This window comes from Vicia villosa, linkage group LG1 (assembly GCF_029867415.1).
Source record: "Vicia villosa cultivar HV-30 ecotype Madison, WI linkage group LG1, Vvil1.0, whole genome shotgun sequence".
In the NCBI taxonomy this organism is placed as follows: domain Eukaryota; kingdom Viridiplantae; phylum Streptophyta; class Magnoliopsida; order Fabales; family Fabaceae; genus Vicia; species Vicia villosa.
In genome coordinates, this window is record NC_081180.1 from 40,514,108 (window position 1) to 40,536,203 (window position 22,096).

General features: G+C 36.2%; 2 protein-coding genes across 2 annotated transcripts; both read right to left on the bottom strand.

Annotated features, from left to right (window-relative positions):
• Positions 1–1,211: 1,211 nt before the first annotated feature.
• LOC131604760 (pentatricopeptide repeat-containing protein At5g66520-like) lies at positions 1,212–3,778 on the bottom strand. The gene has a single exon (XM_058877184.1). The coding sequence runs from the start codon at positions 3,483–3,485 to the stop codon at positions 1,839–1,841; it is 1,647 nt and encodes a 548-aa protein (XP_058733167.1). The 5' UTR covers positions 3,486–3,778; the 3' UTR covers positions 1,212–1,838.
• A 6,464-nt stretch (positions 3,779–10,242) lies between these two features.
• Positions 10,243–15,519, bottom strand: LOC131635085 (two-component response regulator-like APRR1). The gene is made up of 7 exons (XM_058905686.1): positions 15,005–15,519; positions 13,830–13,991; positions 13,599–13,732; positions 12,514–12,681; positions 12,111–12,210; positions 11,896–11,949; positions 10,243–11,711 (listed from the first exon to the last, which is right to left on the bottom strand). Exons 1-7 carry the CDS (start codon positions 15,183–15,185, stop codon positions 10,774–10,776), a joined length of 1,737 nt encoding a protein of 578 aa, XP_058761669.1. The 5' UTR covers positions 15,186–15,519; the 3' UTR covers positions 10,243–10,773.
• Between the last annotated feature and the right edge of the window lie 6,577 nt (positions 15,520–22,096).

Sequence of the window (22,096 nt, forward strand, 5' to 3'; positions counted from 1 at the left end):
TAGTTATCTATGTGAATGACATACATATTATTGGAACTCATGAAGAGCTTCCAAAAGCTATAAATTCCTTAAAGAAAGAGTTTTAGATGAAGGACCTACGAAAAACAAAAATTATGTCTAGCCTTATAAATTGAGAATTCGGACAATGAAATATTTGTACATCAGGAAGATTATATAGAAAAGTGTTGAAACACTTCTATATGGACAAATCTCATTCATTGTCTACTTCAATAATTGTTATATCATTAGATGTAGAGAAAGATCCTTTCAGGCCTCAAGAAAATTATTACAAAAATTATTTGGTCCTGAAGTATTATATCTTAGTGCAATTGGAGCACTAATGTACCTTGCTAATTATACACGTCTCGATATATCGTTTGTGGTCAATCTATTACAAAGATACAATTATTCGCCTACATGAAGACATTTGAACGGAGTCAAACATATACTTCATTATCTTAGAGATGCTGGTTACTTGTCAGAATCTCACAATGGTAGATCAGAAAGAGGTTATTTGTTTACATGTGATGGTACAACCATTTCATGGAGATCTATGAAACAACTCATGGAAATAACTTCATCAAATCCTGCATAACTATTAGCACTACATGAAGTCACTTCCAAGAAGAAATTTTAAGCAACTACTACAAATAATATCGTCTCACATGTAAATGTATGAGGGGGAGAAAAACATATGTTTTGCACTCTTTTTTCCTTCACCATGGTTTTTTCCCATTGGGTTTTCCTGGTAAGGTTTTTAATGAGGCAATTCACATTCAAAGGATATTGTACTCTTTTTCCTTCACTAGAATTTTTTCCACTGGGTTTTTTCTAGTAAGGTTTTAACGAGGCATATCCTCAATGGACATCCAAGGGGGAGTGTTATGAATATTTATGTTAGTGGATGTCCATCCATCTCCTAGTTTTTCATCTTCCTATTCCATACTTAATATGTGTTTAATATGTGTGATTTTCTATCTCCCTTGAGTCCTATAAATAGAGACCCATATTACAATGTAAAATACACTTGAAATAAGATGATATAATATTGCTTTTCTCTTCTCTACCTCTCTTTGATCTTTATTATTTTAGTTAGTTTTATAACAACAATATATATATAGGCTGCTTAGTTTTGTTTTTAAACTGCAATATTCAAAATGAACTATAAAAAAAATTAATCAAAGGTACACATTCCACCTAGACTAAGGGAACAAATTGTCAATTGAGTTAGTTTTTTTTGTTGTTAATGTTTTCATGTTATTTTAATAATAATGTGTCATATTATCTATTAAGCAAGTTGTCCCATACAACAACATGAAATGACTAGCTAGGCGCTGCATCGTATACTTCAAAGGAAAAGGAAGACCGGGTCTGTTTGTCGCCTCGGCAACTAATTCCTTGTACATCAAGTTGTTACTATGATACATGAGCATATGGAAGCTCCTCAATAACAGCACCAATAGTGACAATACTTGCCTGAAGAAATATACAACAAGAATTATAATGTAAAATGTCATCTCTGATATCAGTTAGATAATAATATGCTAAGTCTTAAACTAAAGTGGAGAGGCTACCCCTAACATTCTATATATCATTTCCTGTTAGTAGATGTGAAGTTGTGTTTGTATATGAAATCTGCTTTTAACTCAATATGAGATTCCTTCTGATTTTTCATGTTCTAAAATCAATCACCACCAGATGCTTGAAAAACCACAAAATGAGCACTTGGCGTTCTGATAAAGCACAAGCAAAAATAATTGTAAAACCAAAATTCAAGAAGCAAAAATAATTGTAAAACCAAAATTCAAGAAGCAAAAATTGTTTTCTTCCTATATTTACTATCCCTCAATATCCAATAGAACTTCTGTTATGTCTGGTTTATAGCCTTCCACACGGGCTTGCTCAGTAATCTCGCAAAGGGTTTCATAGATTAAAGATGAATGCTTATGAGTCATATCACCCACCACAAAATTATGAACAACCCCATAAATTTGGATCCAACTTTGACCCGGAGGTTTTTTCACGCCCATCTCAATCATTTTCTGTCTCACCGCAACGACATCCTTCCACCTTTCGGCAAAAGCATATATATTCGATAAGAGCACAAGATAGCCAGCAGCTTGATCATTGTTGTCGAGCTCAGCAACTAACCTGTTTGCAATTCGTGATGCTAGGTTTGAATTCTTGTGTATTCGACAACCACCAAGAAGGGCACCCCAAATTGCATCATTAGGCTTAAAAGGCATAGTTTCAATAAGTTCATATGCTTCATCTAAGCAACCTGCACGACTCAAGAGATCAACCATGCATCCGTAGTGTTCAATCCTCGGGCTGATTTGCCAAGTATGTATCATCGAATCAAATATTCTGCGCCCTTCCTCTACAAACCCTGCATGACTGCAAGCACAAAGAACTCCAATGAATGTTGTTCCATCAGGTCTTACCCCACTGTTCTCCACACCATCACTAAGCATATCTTTAAACAGATCAAGCGCTTCCTTCCCAAGACCTTGTTTTGCAAAAGCCATGATGATAATAGTCCAAGACACTCTGGTTTTCCGAGACATCTTGGTAAACATTTGATAAGCTTCATCAATGATTCCACAACTAGCATACATGTGCATGAGTGCATTGTTCAAGCGGACAGAAGGTTCTTTTTGCCTCTTTTTAACATACCAATGGACCCATCTTCCTAACTTCAGATCCCCTAATTCAGCACATGCTGATAACGCTGCCACCAGCGCCACCTGATCCAATTCCACACGTGCTCTCCTCATCTGATCAAATAACAACAAAGCCTGTTTACATTGTCCATTCTGCGCACACCCAGCAATCATGGTCGTCCAAGACACAACATTTTTCTGTGGCATTTTATCAAAAAAAACTCTCGCAGCATCAAAATCACAGCATCTAACATACCCAGCAAGTATAGAATTCCAGCTAACAACACTTCTTTGAGTCATATCATCAAACACCCGGCGTGCTTGCTCAACGCCACCTTGATTCGCATAAAAATTGATCAAATTAGTGTTCACAAACACATCCGAGCAATACCCTTTCGCCAGAACAGTCGCATGCACCTGTTCCCCTTCTTTTACCAACTCACCCCGAACACAAGCACTCAAGAGAAACGAGTATGTGAACCCATCAGGTTCAAACTCAGTTGACACCATTTGATTGTAATATTGAACCGATTTCCAAGGCGTATGGCTGCTGGCATAGCCTCTAATCATGTGGTTCCAGACGGTAATGTTTGGGTTATCAATTTGATTGAAAAGCTTGTGGGCATGTTGAAGTTTACCAGAGGCAGTGTAGAATGAAAGAAGCTTGGTGATGATGTTATTCTTGTGAGAGAGGCCATTAAGAACTACTTGGCTATGAATTTGAGCGATGTTTGTTTCGCTGTTGCAGCTTTGAAGTAGCGAGAAGATGCGCTCTTGAATAACTCGTTTCCCGCTTGCAGGAACACAGCCACTAGTCAACATCCAACCCCAAAAATCAACAACACATCGTAAAGTTATACTTGTTGAAAATGCTCAATGCTTCATCTACTTTTCTTTGTTTAACAAAAGTCTCAGCTAAAAGAGCAAAAGTTTGATTAAACCATAAGAAAATCTAAGCAGTCTTTTAGAGAAATTCATCAAACATGTTATCTGCATTACTTGTAACTCCAAACGTTGAATAGCCCGAACAGTCTTGGATGAGAATTGTTGGAGATACTAGTGATATGGCAGATGAAGTAGTAATGGCTACTTCCTCTCTCCCTAAATATATCTTAAATTTAACCAATTTACATTATTAACCGTGTTTGGATTTTTGACATCTCTCATAATTTTCCATTTTTAATTTTTTTAAACTTTAAATAATAATTTATCAACTTTATCTTCTTTTTGCTGTCAATTTATTATTTTTATGTTATTTTGAATGATGATTTCTCATTCCACTCCATGACCTTCTTAAGCACTACCGAATTGATCAAACTGCCCTCGTGCTTTCGTAGATGTACTTTCGGTAGCATTTTTTTTTTGTTTAACGTTGCTTTGTTTTGTAGATGTACAAACGGAACTCTTCCGTAGATGCATCTACGGAAAGGTTTGACGTTATAACTTGCGCCAGACATTTCACCTCCCTCATTCTCTTCATTTCAAACTCTCAACTCTCAAACACTCTCAAACTCTCTCAACCCCAAACAATCTCAAACACTCTCAAACTCTCAAACACTCAGCGTACATTGTCATCATCAAGCATCAAGACATTCCATAAAGTTCAAATCGTTATTTAATCGGTAAGTTTTCGACATTTTGACTTATTTTAGAGTATTTTGAAATCGAATTACAATATGATATTTAGGTGTATAAATGATTGGATAGGATTAGAGATATTGCTTAGAGACAATTTAGGTTCTGTTTGTGGTTTATTTTGGATGATCAACCAAAACAAATGGGGTTTTTGGGTGACTGAACAGTGCAGTTACGCCATTGTTGCTTTTCTGAGCTTCAGGGGCTTCCATAGATGCACATACGGAAGAGATGAACGTTAGGGCATTTCGTAGGTGCATCTACAGAAGCACCTTACATTTTTGAAACTGAGGTGCTTTCGTAGGTGCATCTACGGAAGCACCATACATTTTGAAGTTAAAGTGCTTCCGTAGATGCACCTACAGAAAGAGGATTTTTTTCTTATTTCTTGTTATTTATAAATCATTGTTTATGTATTAACTAAGTATGTGCTATCACAATGCATACATTATGACTCACAGTCCTAATAAAGATATACATGGGAGGACTACACAGCACGCATCCGTGCGGCGTGAACGGGCACGTGTAGTATCTCAAATGACTGATGGAGCTTCCGTTCCACTTGATACACCCTCTCTAGCCGGGCCTTCTACATATGTCCTAGTAGAGGGGGTCTCTACGCCTGTTCCAGTTGAGACACACGTTCCAGTCGGGCCTTCTCCATCTATCCCAGCTGAGGGGCCTTCCTCGTCTACTACTACTTCGCGGAGGTCCCGGGATGATGTTGAGGGTCCCTCACTGATGCCACCCCCCGCTGCAAACGTCGTGGTACTTCTTCTACTTCTACTCATGTTCCAGTGACGGGCGATACAGGATCTGTTGTGCCACTTTCGGCGAGACACGAGGATGAGTCGGTGCCAGAGCCTATCTGGTACCCTTGGGGTCCTATAGACGCATCCCTTTTGACAGGGTATGCCGATCATGCAGCTAGGCGTATATGGGATGAAGAGGTAAATTTTCTTTGTTAATTACTTTTTTTCTTCGATTTATGAATTTTATTATTATGCATTGTGTTTATTTTTAAAAAAAATTTAGGATAGGGATCCACAGAGGTTCTACAACCACGGTCGGAAGATTGCGGGTCTTGCGCAGCCTAACAAGTCGTAGTTCCAGGATGTACTATCAGCTTCTGGCCTGAGGAATCTCTGTCAGGTGGGCTACATGACGATACATAATGAGATGTTGATGGCATTTGCCGAGAGATGGCATTCGGAGACTTCCTCATTTCATCTTCCTCACAACGAGATTACCATCACTCTAGATGATGTGGCATGCCTCCTACATCTACCTATCAGGGGTGACCTCCTTGGTCACGGTAGGCTGACGAAGGAGGAAGCGATGGAGATGCTGATTGCTGAGCTGGGGTGCGATCCGGATGATGCACTTGATGAGGTAAAGAGGACCCGCGGGGCGCATGTGAGGTTTCGCACCTTGCAGAGGTTATATGACACAGAGCTTCTTGCGACAAATCAGGCTGCTGGCGACAAGGTGGCGGCTGATATACACAGAGAGCGGACGTTGAGATGTTACTTCCTATATTTGATAGGCACTCAGCTCTTTATGGACACGAGCTCGACGTACACAAACGTCGTCTACCTGAGGTACTTATCGGATACAGCCTGTATCCATGAGTACAACTGGGGAGCGGTTGTAGTGGCGTACAATTACTACAGACTGGGAGAGGAATGCCTGTGGAAGGCAAGGACGGTGGCAGGCAGATGTACCCTTTTAGTGGTAACAATCTTATCCTCTTTTACTTATTATATATTTGTGATAGTAAATTAAAATAACCGTATTTTTTTCAGGCTTGGATACTACAATACTTCCCAGACATTATTGGCTGGGGAGAGGTGCCTACCTACATTGAGCTCATGCCGCGGGCCAGTGCATTCAGCCCCCGCAGAGGAACTAGGAGCCGGATCCTCACAGGCGCGGACTCGATCGGATGGCTGCCGAGGACGTACATTACGACTGCTACGCTGAGTACCGGGAGACAGTTCCCTTTGATGAGATATCACTTTATTCTGGATGGTTGGCCGCCAACTCGACCATCATTGTACGGTATCTTCCGGAGCGCGTCATACGTCAGTTTGGCTATGCACAGACGATACCTTGCAATCCTATAGTCTCTGCTCCTATCACCATGACCCGTCGGCAGTTAGATGAGGTCTTTGCAGACAGGGAGCATCACATGGTTCCTGAGGAGGCTCGGGCGATGAGATCGGAAAGCGATTGGAGTTGCGTTGAGGGGTACATCATCTGATACTACAGGGTGTCACACTCGTACATGATACCCGCTGCACTTGGAGATCCGCCCAGACCAGCCCACGAGGAGATTTTGCAGGCTCATCAGGATGGGATGGACCACACTCACGATCTCCTTCCTTGGTGTCGTGAGATAGCTGACACAGGACTGAGAGCCATTGCAGATGGTTTATTCCCTAAGGGGTCAGCGCAGAGGCGTGTGGTGGATACTATGATTAGACTGACACTGGAGGCATTTTTATACCGTAGAAACTGGGTTAGGACTAGTGGGGCACTTGACGCTAGAGGCAGAGCCAGGATAGGCCGTGGTGGACGCAGAGGCGGAGGCGGAGGCCGTGATGGAGAGCATTTGTTGATGTCCGGCACACACAGTAGTGATGCATGTGGTCTATTTTTATGTTTGTATTTTCTTTGATGATGTATGTATGTTGCTTATGTTATTTTGATGATGTATTCGACATTATGACCGACATTATTTAAACGATGTATTTTTTTATTTACCTACTATTGTATTTAAAATGTGTTTCTTTAGTTTTACATTTGTATTTTAAAATATTATTGTAACCAAAATTGAGTTTTGGAGTGAAATAAACATAATTTTAAAATTTAGTAGACTGTTCCGTATATGCACCTACGGAACTACATTCGGTAGATGCATCTACGAAATGAAACTTTTTTTTTCAAAATCAGAGTGCTTCCGGAAGTGCATCTACGGAAGCTGGGGGCAAAATTGAAATTTTGCATGATGGCTATCCATGAGGTGGATTGAAAAAATCACTTTTAAATGAATGGCTTTTAGTAATTAATATAAAATTGAATTGGAGAATATAACAATCAATCACATTCTTAAATGAATATGCACCTACGGAACTACATTCGGTAGATGTATCTACGAAATGAAACTTTTTTTTCAAAATCGAAAGTGCATCTACGGAAGCTGTGGGCAAAATTGAAATTTTGCATGATGGCTAAGAGATCCATGATGTGGATTGAAAAGTTCACTTTTAAATGAATGGCTTTTAGTAATTAATATAAAATTGAATTGGAGAATATAACAATCAATCACATTCTTAAATAAATTTTAATATAATATAATTAGAGTTTAATGGTGCACTGTAAGTATAAATAATTATTACACATTTATTCAATTAGAATAATTCAAAGTGTCAAATCATATAAATATTTTAAATTTTACAGTCTCACTTGACATGATACATGGTTGTTAACGGTTGACACTTTACCATCCCTTTTCTCATATAATTATTATAAAATATAATTATTATAAAATGACATTTATAATTACATTCTTATAAATGTGATATCATGCTTAGTTGTTATAAACATATGTCGACTAATAGGCCAACTTCAAATAAATCATATTCAAACCTTAAAATAAACTTAAATTTTAAATTTTTAATAGATCCCACTTAAATTTAATAAATTTTTAATAGGTCCCACTTAAATTTAATAAATCATGATTTCTACCCTTTGGATTTTTTTTAGGACTAAGGAAGGATTTGGAATTTAACATGGGAGGAATTGTTCTCATCCTGAAATCATTTTGAATGCACACGTCTGAAGAAAAAAACAACATTTTGTACCTATTGGATGTCTACTTTAGAAGAAAAAATTCTCTTGTTCAAAAATACACTTCTGAGGAATTTTTCTTTTTAAAATGTAGGGTGCATAAAGTTGTTTCATTTAACCTGCATCCCATCTTAATGCTATTAGGGCATACTTGGATAACAAAATATTACTGTATGTTGTCTACTAGGGCATCATACTTGGATAAGAACATATTAGTGTATCTTTCATACACTAAAGTTCTATTTTGAAGCTACGAGAAACACAAGAAAAGAGGATTTAAATTGAATTGCATCAAATATAATCTTTTTGCAACTCAAAACACAAGGTTAACTAATAAATAAAAATATATGAACTCAACTATTTTTATTCTGGTTCACTGTAACGAAGTTACTCCACTCCATCCATCAGGGTAATTTCGCCTTCTCAATAAGAATTTAATTAACTATAGTCAAACTGATTACAGACAACCACATTGACCGCAGTCAATGTCTTCTTGAGACTCCTGACTAACACTTAGTCTCTCAAGAAAACAACCATAATATGCTCATGATCAACCTTGCTGACAACCCCAACAAATTCAGTTGATCCTTATCGTGAAACCTCTATGACCGCAACTGTAGTCTTCTTGAGGCTTCTGACTAGCACTTAATCCCCCAAGGAAACAATCAACCAAGTTAATTACAAGTGTGTATTACAAAGATGCTTCTAATAAACAGATTACACAATGTTTAAGTACATCAACACAAGTGTTGATAAGCAAGATTCGAACAAAAACTCCTTGCTAAAATACAAAACTATACAAAGATTTTTGCAACAAAGTTTGTGTAGTGCTTTGGTATAGTTTTGTAGAACTGATTCGTTGATTTCAATTCTTCCAATGACTTCCTCTATAGAGAATGATAGATCCGTTGGAGGGTATAATAGAAAATGCAAAGTACAGTTGTAAAGTTTCCAACTGTTATGGTGGGAATGGTATAAAACAAGTACAGATTGAACTGTCCTTACGGCACCTTATAAGAGTAGAGGTAACAGTTTACGTTAGTACTTTTATACTCATCATCACACACAAGCCGTCCTTGATCTTTTAAATATTCTGAGGCTTCTGATTGTATGTTGAATGAAGCATGTTGTAGATGATCAGAACTTGTGTCTTCAGAACATAAGTCTTTGAGACTTCAGAACCTGTTCAACAGAACATTGTCTTCAGAGTCTTCAACACTTTGTCTTCAGAAGCGATGTCTTCAGATTTTTAAAACTTGCTCAGCAGAACCTCGTTTTCAGCATCTTTAGAACATGGGACACAGAAGTAAAGCTTTAGAAGACCTCCAAAGCTTCTTTACAAAGTTATTATCAAAAGCTCTTGTACTACCGTTTCTTAGAACTGTTGCATAAGTAGCATTCTAGAATCTTGACTTCTATTGTAACACAACACTAGTATTCTTTCAGAGTGTTGATTTCAGAAATTGCTGACGTCACACGCCTTCTTACCAGAGTCAGAACCTGCAAGAAAAAGCCACACATTAGAAAGAAAATCATTAGTGTATACAATTGTTCTTTAAAATAACATGTAAAGTTATCATCAAAACTTAATACTAAATGCATAATCAACCTTGTTCTTACACTTTTCACATGTAAAGTCATTTCAACCTAGAAAGTGATAATATGAATGCCATGTTGTTTACTATCTCATCGTTCAAGCACACAAATTGTGTTCCTACAGTTAAAATAAAAAACTCTTCAATGCACTCTATGGAGTTCCCATTGTAAACATAGTAAGCACTAGCTTAAATTTAAGCTTAATATCCTTTTTCCTTGGTCTCTTAATTTAAAAAAGATTAATATTAATCATTAAACTCTTCAAAACGTATTATATTAATCCTTTTTGTCTAAATATCGACAAAAAAAAACTCAATAATTAATCACTAAATTTGACTCTAATTGAATGAAAATGACTAACATAATACATTTAATGAATTAAGGGATTAATATAGGGATTAATATGAATCTTTTTCAAATTAAGGGGCAAACTAAATCCTGATATTAACATACCGGACAAAACAAGATAGGATCCAAATCCCTGCATTAATACCTTCATTAACTCTGTTTCTTTTATTGCTTAGCTAAAGAGTCCCCTGAAACTTTCAAGAGTAATGAAACATTCTAGATAGAAAATAATGGAGGGTGAATACATACTTTGGCTGGTCATGAATTTTGTTAGACAAAAAACTCGTTTTTGACATTTTTTTAATAACTAATATGAGCAACCACGGCCTGCTCCAAATAGTTCAATTAAACATAAGTTTAATACATTTAAATGCATTGGACTTAATCAACCGGAGCTTCATCTTCTGCAAGAGCTCAGCAAGATGAATCATTTGAAAAGAGAGATATTCAAAAGAGACCAAGCAAGAGTCTGTTTGAACTCCACGGGATGAGGGTGCATACTGGAATAAAATCAGCATCCCTGAAGTTCGAATCAATATAGCACACGCTCGTCAACTAATGCCAACACATAGAAATTTCATCAAATTTAGGAGCAGAGGCAAATTCTGAACAGGACATCTTTGTGCAGGGAGGAATTCATTGCGAATGCATCTTGGGCCAAATAAGCAAATTGATCTTTTCAAGCATCCTTAGGAGAGGAATCTCTCGCGCCATTGTTTTCTTCATCCTCTTCCTCGTCATCATTATCATAGTCGGTGGAAGCAGGTTGTCCATTTAGATCCACATTAATACCATTCAACTTTCTGACAAACTGTCCCCTAACACGAGGCCGCCTTTCTGCAAGTTGTTTCCGATTGACATACCTGATTTTCTTCTCAAAGCAGCGCTCTTTTCTTTTCTGTCTAAACTTCATCAATGCTGCTTCTCTCCTATCAACTTTGCTCAACTTTGCTTCACATGAAGTTGAACTTCCTAATGACGGCCATGAATGAATAGTAGAAACCTGACCAGTTTGTAAACAAATACTCATTGGAAAATACGGGTAGGGTGTCATCCCAGTTGCATGAGGTGGACATTGGGGAAGATGACTGTACTGGGCAATCATAGATGAACCAGCATGATTTTGACGATCCTGGATATTATTTTGATACGGTTGTGCCGATGATGGCATCATAACATGATTAACAACTCCTGGTATATAATACTGATAAGCGTGTTGGGCAGGCATGCCCGGTGGGTTGAGCTCAGAACCATAACTTCCACTTCTTGGATGAATTACCCCCTGTGGATGTTCTTCGTTGTAATGGTTATTTTGTTGTGAAACCTCCATTGATACAGGTGGGGTGCACGACCTCTCGATAGAGAAAGAATCAGGTATACTATTGCTTCTGGGTAAGTCATCTTGTGAACAGCTTTCAATCATTTCTCCAATTTCATGTCTTTGAAGGTCGTTACCCCCTTGTTGAGAATACGCTTGATTCATATCTTCCACCCCTTGTGAAGTACTATTATCTTCGACATGCACAATCTCTTCAAAGTTGCTCTTTGTTGCGGTTGCTTTGACATAAGTGAAAAAGGCCGATGACTCTCCAATTCTTAGTTCACTCTTCTTTGGACCTGGTGAAAAATGTCCAACAAAATCATTGTACAATCAGAGACAATATAATGAAAAAGAAAATGGGTTTTCACATCAGTAAAACCGTATTCAACTTAAGGAACTCAAATACCCCTTCTAGACTGAAATTCCTTTCATAATTATAAAAATGAAGTCGTATAAGAAAAAATAAGATGTGCAAACTACCATCAAAGCCACCATTCGTAACTTTGTTGCATGGCGGATGCTGTCCTGAAGAACCTGTACAATAAGTAACACCAAAGCATGAAAGACATACTTATTTAATTTTCTTGAAATTGAAGAAAAGATATAACAGAGCCAAATTGGCTAACAGAAGGCGAGGAAGGATTGAAAAAACCAAAGTTACTTATAATTTTTCATATTGTATACTTCAAGCATACCTGTTCTTCGGTCACTAATTCCAGGTACATCAGGCTGATATTCTGATAGATTAGCATATGGGAGTTCCTCAATAACAGCAGCATCGGTGGCAACGCTATCCTGGAGAAGTATATGACAACATGAGTTATAAGGCACAATGTCGATCGTACAATCATAATTACTATCTCTATTTGGAAAGCAAATAAATGAAAGTATGAACCATGCCAATCTCAAAGTCTAATGAAAGATAAAATAATTTGCAGAGCAAGCTTTAACTTCATTTAAAAACACCACAAAATCTTCATATAATTAATTTAATTTCAAGGCACCCCACGGTACACAACCTCATTTATTTTTTATCATGTTGAACCTATTGCTTTCAATTTTTTATTACTTAACAGGTACTGTTTTTCTAACACTCACCTCGTGTTCTTGTTGGATTGAAATTCCAGGCTCTGGATTGGTGTTTCTTTTGGACCTGTCATCTGTGTCATCAGAGAACAAGGTGGTGCTATTTGTATTGGCATCACTTGGGTCTGATGCTACCATATCAAAATCATAATTCACGATGTTGTTCTCTATAAGTCCAAGCTGTTAGAATAGATATTAAAAAAACCCAATTCAATATCCATTTTACAATATATGAGCTACACATTGGAAGTTTAAAGAAAAATGTTTTGCAGATGTGCGACAGAGATACATCTAATGCACATGTAACATAAGAATAAAAGAGGCAAGCTATAACACCAAAATGTACAGGAAGACAAGAAAGGATAGGATAAGGAAATGTTCACAAAAATTCAGACCGGAAAAGCCACAATATGGAGAAATGCAATAGTATGTGCACAGTAAATAATTAAACTAGAGTAAAGGAAAGAAACTACCCCAACAATCTATATTTCATTTATGGTTAGTATGTGTGAAATTGTGTTTATGTATGAAATATGCTTTTAATTCAATATGGATGGATTCCTCCTATTTACCATGTTCTTTACATTTGTAGAAGCCATGTAACAACTTTTCATAATAAGTAAAACTACAATCAATGTCTGTTAGATGCAATGATTGTAAAGTCTATACTTTCAGTAACACTTCAACTGAATTTTGATTTAATTTAACTAAACCTAACAGTGTAGCCAACAACTGATTTACTAATATTGTTAACATTGAGGCTCCCGATAAAAGATTTACCAAACAGTTTTGATTGAGTTTTGAGCTATCAAAAAGCTATTAGTTTCAACTTGTAAGAAGCACAACCAGAAATTCCAAAAAGTGGCTAATGAATTGATTCCAAGAAACTTTCAAAACATTTTATATATCATTTTAAGTATATTATAATTTTATGTATAAAATCTTAATCTGAAGCAATAATTGAAGATTGTATATTTTACATTCATGATAGTATATGTGTCAAATCCACGGGTAAAGTTCAAGAACAGATGCAAAAGCAAAAATAGGAAGAAAGTGACCAACACTGATAGATACAAACTAGGGAAATACATACATACCATGCGTCTCCTTCTCCACATGTGCGTCCATAAATTTAATAGCTCATTAGTACGTAAAGGCTTTACTAGATAGTCTGCTGCTCCAAGCCTCAAGCACTTTACAACAATTGGTACCTCATCTTGTGCAGACATCACTAAACCAAAATAATAAAATAACATCGACAAGAAACATAATATACTTATTAGTCTTACATTACAGGCTTCTTATGAAAATAAAGAACCAAAACTTACTTATAATAGGGATTCGGCGCAATTCTTTATCCCGTGCTATGTACTTTAACATCTTCATGCCTTTTTTTATTGGAAGGTCGACTTCAGCTAGTATGATGTCTATATATTGCCCCTCCGCATTCAATGCATCAATCACTTGCCTTGCCGATTTTACAGACGTGACTAGCATAACAAATCCATAGTTTATATATCTTACAGAATATTTGAGGAATTGCAGAAGCATTAAATCAGATGGTTCTATCCACACCAGGGAAAGGAAGCACTTAATGAAATCATTACATTTACATGAAAATGTATTTTCATTCATGGAAGTTGAAATTAAGTAAACAATACTTGGACACAAAATACAATTTGAGTTTCAAAAATGAATGAAATTAAGTAAACAATGCCATCTATAGATAAACAACTTAATTAAGTGACTATCATAAAAAAACTTATGCATAATCTATTAATCTATTCGTATAACAAAAGATAAACATAAAGCCCATATAAACTATAAGTTGTTTTCATAAGATATATCCTAAAGAGCTTATAGAAACAAAACAAAAACAACTTAAGAACATGTCATCAGTAGTTTCCATAAGCACTCTCAAACGATCTAATAAGTGATCATATACTACATAAGTCAATTGAACCAAACTATATCTCTATAACAAGACTACATCAATTTAGCTAGATGAAATTTAAATTTTACATACAAAATAACAATATCCTGTCATGTCTTTGCCATCTAACAAGAGCTATACTCTAGAACAACAACAACCGAGCCTTATCCCAATATGTGAGATCGGATATATGGATCAACTTTGGTCATAATGTTCTATCCAGAACTATGCTTCTATCCAAATCATTAATCTCTAGAGCTTTCTTAATAACTTCTCTTATAGTCTTTCTAGGTCTTCCTCTTTCTCTAGTTGTTTGACTTCTCTCCATCTGATCTACTCTCCTTACCACAAAATCTACATGTCCAAACCAGCTAAGTCTATACTCTAATGAATCTAAAAAATCCAAGGTCAAACTTCATCTTTATAAAAAAGCAAAGTATAATTAAATCTTTATATCATAAGACATAAGCAAACAAAGATTGATCAAGTGTTACAAGTTATTCCTATCAGACCAAAATTCACAGAAAAAGCTTGCCAAAAATAGAAGGGAAAATCTTCATAATTTCATACCTTGATAAGAGCAATTCAAAAGAAGAGTAAAAACCTCTTCAGAACTCTTGGAATCGTTATCACAAAGCAAAATCCTAACTTTACTCCTATCAATGAACCCATCACCACTCTTGCTATTATTCCCACCACAATTACTCTCGTTGCTGTTCAAATCAATAAGTTCCTGTTCCTCAGTCTCCATCTCAAACCCTTTCTCCTAAACTACACACAACCCAATAACACTAAAACAACCTAACCTCCATCAAAATCAAAATTTTCACCAAAACCCTAATTAACTAGATGTATAAGCTTCAAAAGCTATCATCATCATCATCGTGAAAAATATTTATAAAAAAAAAAATTGTGGTGAGCTAATAGTTAGAAAACTGGAAATGAAAATGGAGTTTGAGGATTGAAAAAACTGGAAAGGATGATGGTGAGACTAACATACGCTGAAAAGGGAAGAAAGTAGGAAAAGATGGAGGCGCAAGATAGCGAGAGGGAAATGACGTGGAAAGACAGAGAGAAAAAGTGGAAAAAGAAAGAAAGAGAAATAGATATTTAGTTGAGTGGGTGTGGCTGTTGGGGGGTGGTGTGGATATTTTGTTAATGATAGATATGTGGCCACGTCACTTGAAGTTGAAGAGATCTTATTCATACATTCTATGGAGTGGAGCCACTCGTCTCTTCAATGAAAATATCCCAAAATATCTAGGAGGGACATGGATTGTCGGAATTCGAAAACATTCAATGTGTTCCAGTTCAGTTGAAGTAATCCTTTTTTTTGGGAAAGCAGTTAAAATAATCTTCATCGGTTATGTTAAATTAGGCAACTCACATCATATATCGCTCCGATTGATTTATTACTCTTCAAATTTTATCAAATAAAGGATTGCAATTATTTTTGCTTTTTTACATCCTAACTTAGAAAAAGTTAAAGAATTAAGCATGTATATTGTCTGTATCTGGTAAGTCGGGTCGGGTTTTAGCTTGTACTCAACATAACCTATTCCGACCATCTAAACCCGTTCACCTAGGAAGTCTTTTTGTACATATATTTATAACTCTTAAAAGACCACCAAACAGGAATCTATGGAGCTCATCTTGCATACATATGAAACTTTTAAAAGAACACTAAGTAGAAATTTGTTGGACTCTCTTTGAACAAACTAGGACTCTTAAAAGAGAGTTAAGCAGAAAATCCATCAGGCTTTGCTAACATACATCTAAGACTCTTAAAAGAGCACTAATCAAGAATCCACTAGGCTCTCCTTGCATACATCCAAGACTCTTTAAAAAGAATCAAACATGAACCTATCAGACTCTCCTTGCACAAACTAAAACTCTAAAAAGAGAGCCAAACAGGGACTCATTGGGGTCTCATTGCGCTTACTAAAGATTTATGGGAGCTATATGGAAGAATCTTTCGGGCTCTCATTGTACCTACGAGGAAATCCTGCGAAAGCATAATGTTAGACCTTATGAGATGTCTTTGCACCTGCTAGAAACTTCATCAGAAAAATCACTGGACATGCTCACAACAATTAAAATTGTAAAGTTATAACAAGAACTTGGCATCTGTATCTTCGGTTTATTGTGCCATGCAATTTTCAAGATCAACCTCTTTTATCAATCGGCCATCCACGATAACTTTGTATTGTCACAGACTTTCAACTAAAATACTGGTCCTACATGCCTCATGTTTTGGGGGTTATGTACCTATAGGCATATTTGAGATTGAGAGAAAGGGGGGACTAAGTCATACGACAAAAGCACTCCTTAAAGATAAGTCGAGCTCAAAGTATCTTTTGACACGGTTGAAAGATATGCCCCTCAACAAGCCTACTCTGCCTTGTGGTTCTCTCACTCAAAGCATCTCACCCTTATAGACCTCATGCTTGAGGGGTTGTAATAATTTGGTCTCTCACTTGGAGATTCTGTCTCTCACTTAAAACATCTCGCCCTTACATGCCTCATGCTTGAAGGGTTATGTATAATCTGGTCGATCACTTGGGGCATCTGGTCTCACACTCAAAGCATCTTCTCTTTATAGGCCTCGTGCTTGAGATACTATGTACATATTTGGTATGTCGGGTCGGGTCTTAGCTCAAACTCAACATAACTCGACTCGATCTCCTAAATTCGATCAACAGAGCAGGGTTGAGTTAGATAAACCTACGATTTAAATCAATTTGGTTGACCCAGAACCAATGCAGAGGGATTATTCAAAATAAGAAGTGGAGAACAATGTGTTTATTAGGGATATCATGGTTGAGAATCTAATATTTTAGAATTATTGTCAGGAACCATCAAGACCCATTAAAAGGGGAAAATCCTCTTAAATGATCTTTATGGGCTTTGAATAAGGAGCAGACCAAGATCACTATATTAAGAATGTAGCCATAGAGGAATGTGAAAGACACAATGAAGTAGATAGAAATGTCACTAGAAGGGAGGGGTTAAATAGTGACCTCTACAAAATTTTGCTTTTAATTCTTGAAACATACTTTATCAGAATAAACTGTAAATAGAATTGATAGTATAATATAAAAGTTGTAGTGTGTGTGTGTGTAAATTGTGTATAAATGAATAAACTTTGAAGAGAAGAGTTTTAAGGAATATCACACAGAGATTTATTCTGGTTCACCAAATTTGGCTACTCCAGTCTTCATAGTTCGTGAGATTTTCCAATTGATGTTTAATATCTTGTTTGATATTTTCTTACAACACCATGTTATTTTCTTAGCTTCACTAGGCTTACAATGTTGATTATGAAGTTTCAAAAAGCTTACAGTATCATACAAGTTCAAAGTAACTTGATGATATACAAAGAAGTGGTGAAATTTGATTTGAGTATCGAGTTCAAAATTTCACAAATAAATGAATATTAAGAAGTTGTGATTTTAAGAAAATATTCCTCTCAATGTTGATTTTTTATTCCGAGTTAATGATTTTAGAAGAGAATGCTTTTTTAATGATATGAGAGTTATTCTTTTACTTGAGAATTGCTTTGAATGTTTGGTTGAGATTTGATGAGTATTGGATTTATATTTTCTCAACAAGGGATTATTTGTGAGGATTTGATTTTATGACAAGTGTTAGAAATGATGATTCTAAGAATACAATTTTAATGAAGATGATGATTGATGATTTTTGTTCTGCTTGTGATTTTCTTGGAATGAATGGACTGATTTGGAGAGAAATGAGAAGAAGTATATATAGACTTCTTGATACTCCATGTTTCATGCTTCCAATGTTGCCCCCTAGTATGTACTTGTAATTACAAGACTGTCATTATTATTTACAGTTTTTCATTGTTAGTGAAAACGTGATAAGCAGAACTACATAATTGTCATTTTTCAAAAATCGGATACTCTGCCCTGGTTCTTGATACTCCTCTATTTGATACTCTGCTGTAAGAAAATTACAAGACTTCCATTGGGTTAAAAATATGATTCTCTTTGATGATAAACTTTACACATATTTTCTTATTTATTCCACTCAAGAGCACGCATCAAATAACAAATAAGATCATAATCATAACTATATTTAGACAGAAGTTTGTTATCTTCAAAATATCAAAAAGTTTGTTCCTCAACACATAATTTGTACACAAATCATTCATACAAGATCCTTATTGGTCTTGCTAGTAAGTTAAACGACTAAGCTCTACCGATCCTACACTAATGGATAACAATAATATACTTTTACGAGTATATATACTAATGTTGTACCTTATAGATATAACTTTTAAAAAATTGGTTTTGTCTATGGGTATAACGGTTCGACTTGGATGAATTTTGAACCAAAAAATGTTTAACTGATGAAATCTACAATGGTGTGATTTAGTCTTAAGCATTTAAAAAAAAAAAACTAAATCAAACTAATCAGTTTAGTTCGATTTTTGTTTACTTCGATTGATCTATCTAAAACAGCTTTTTATGAAAAACATAAAAAAAAAATTACTTGCAAAATTAATAGTTTAAAAGCATGACACCATGGAATTTTTGGAATAAAATCATACTAATCAGTTTATTTCAATTTTTGTTTGCTTCGATTGATCTGTTTAAAACAATTTTTTATGAAAAACATAAAAAAAAATTGTTTGTAAAATTAATAGTTTAAAAGCATGATACCATGGAATGGAATAGTATGATATTTTTTTAAAAGAAAATCATCACTTTTCAAACAAACTTTGCTACACTCCCTATATTTAAACAACTTCAAAGTAAATAAAATTAGTGCATACCACATACTCAAAATTTAAAATCCATTACATAATAATAATACTTTATCATAAAATATAAATTCATCATTCCTCAAATTAAATAAATTCATACAAGATATTTCATTCTGGAATAAAAAATAGAGATAATTGTGGAAGTTGCGGCAGAATAGATCTTCTGATGCAATGGAGCGGGGCTGTATCAGTAAGGTTATCACTCCGACGTTCAATTCAGTATTAAAAAATGTAGAGAGTATTCAAATTGTGTTTGAAACATGTTTTCTGAAATGACGACATTCCCTATATATAGAGAGGGGGAAGAATAACAACATTGCTATATTACAGGCGTGGAATGCGAAAAACTATTGGATGTGCCTGAGCCGTAAACCTCCTAAAACAAGGTACAAAGTAGTCTTGTGGTAAGGAAAATATTATAGAAACATGATTGTGCAGTTAATGGATATGTTATGGTCTGTCCATGGCTTATCTCGGGGTGGTCGGTCCGAATAGGATATGATCGGCCCAGAACAGTTACCCCCAAGCCCTCGTGCTTGAATAGCAAGGTGAGGGCTTAGAGAATTTCATCCTGGCTTCCAAACACACTTACTTCGTGCTCCTACTACATAGAAAGTCAAACGTCTATTCAGGAATATCATTATTAATATTCTTGGGAACTGAATCACTTGAGTGTAGGAAGAATTGTATCCATTTTCTTTTAGACCTTTCTTTTCTCCTATTTCTTGAGTTTTACCTCTTTCCCTTTTGACATTTTGTATTTATGTGCTTGAGAACATTTGCGTAATATGGCTAAAAAAATAGAAGAAGAACGTGAAAGGGAACCAAATGAACCCAACATCTTCATGGGAAGGTTCCATATATTCCTCCATGTTGTCTATGTTTACCCAGGAGGGTAGCATGGATAAGGCTTTTCTTGAAGTGGGAGAATCGTTATATTCGGGTGCCATCATTCCTATTGAGGATGATAGAATATGTATCGAGTACGGTGTCTCCACCATTATCCTTTTCGAGTGTCTCTTCTCAACCATGGGTGTTCACTTACCATTTACTACTTTAAAGATAGGTGTTTTAAACTACTTGATGGTGGCCCATTCACAACCCCACCCATCGAGTTAGGCATACCTGAGAACCTACCAATACCGATGTGAATACCTGAAGGGCCTCTGTTACCTTGTTCTTTCATTTCTTTCCCTGCCACAATGGTACTCAAATTCGAACGAGGGGACGAGAGTTAGTTCTCTTGGTTCCCATGATATCGGTCTTTGAAGCTTCCCTGAAATGCCACCATTCACGAACTGGTTCTTCTTGGTTACATCCCTCCATCCTCTGGCTCACACAACTATTTATTGGGTCAAGCCAAAATTAAGGGGTAAATGAAAACCTATGTTTCTTTATTGTTGGTCGGTATAGCATTTCCTCGCGGAGAAAAATACTTATGTTTACAAAGAGGGAGATTTTTTAGCTGAGGACTTTTATCAGAAGAAGAAAGTGGTAAACTTTGTTGACAACCTGGGTTATCTTGGAGGTGGAGTCCTGCCATATGACACCGATAGATAATTCATTGCTCATAGGAGCTTGCTCTCGCGAGGATCATCGAATTGCCTTTAGTAAGCTTGAAATTTTCTCCATTCTTTTGTTGTTGGGTTCCCTACTTTTTAGGTGCATATCTGGATAACAATCGTATTTCCGTGTAGATGTAATGAAGGATGAAGTGAGGGCCCGCGTCCTGAAGTGGGGTATACAGCCACCCGACGCCGCAATAGGCTCTTTTCTTTCTTCGGAATCCCCACAAAATATTATTCTTTTTCCTGTGCCACTGGGTTTGCAAACGGATCATAGGGCTCATCATGGTTCTTCTTGTGAGCGTCAAGATTTAGTCTTTGATGACAATTAGGCATTTTTTTACCAATCCCCCCAGTCAGGCTCTAGGGGAGAAGTTGAATAGTGTGACGCGATGAGATAGATGTGATTCTGTTGCTCTGACCCTAGGTGGATCTGGTCGTTGATAAACCATTTAGACTGAACAGGCACACGATGAGAAGCATCGATAGGAGAGGAGTGTCGGCAACTTGACCTTTCAACAACACATGAACAACATGGTCTTCTTTAGCATGTTCCTCTTCTAATATCTCTTGATGTGTTGACTTATGTGGCTCTTCCTCTGCATTAAATGTCATGTAAGGATGCCATACGCTATAAAACCATTGGATGTAATAGTATATCATATTCCATGGCTGGGGAGCTCGCACATGACGCACATCCCCTGGGACCCAATGATCATATAACGCTTCAAATATAGCACCAATATATATGCACGTGATAGTGGGAAGAGCAGACACAGTAGGGCTCTACGAATATCTCACATATATTTGAATTATCGCATGACTCACTCAGGTAAATGTGAATATATTAGTCGTTACCCACTAGCTAGCCAGTCAGAGTAGAAGGCTATCACATCCAAGGGGTGTGTTTGACGGTGATCGACATATGCCATGAAGCAAATATCATATGTCGCGATGGAGTCAAGATAAACTCAAAGTTGATTTATCACCTGATTCCCTCTGAACGGGATGATGGAGCAAGCATGTAGCTAATTTTCACAATACTCTTTTGTGCATGCTTTTAACTATAGTCTAATGAACCATAAACAATCTATTTGGATAATGAATTCATTACAAATCAAAAGAAGAAGAAGAAGTAAATACAAAATTTACCATATTGTGAGAAAGTTTGAAAAATAAGAAACCTCAATTGAATTGAATGGGATAGAGGTTGAGTGATGTCTTAGACTTGAATGCAAGTCAATAGAAATAGCAGAAAGTTTGAAAAATGATAGAAATGAAATTTGCTCACAAGCTCTGGTTTGGATT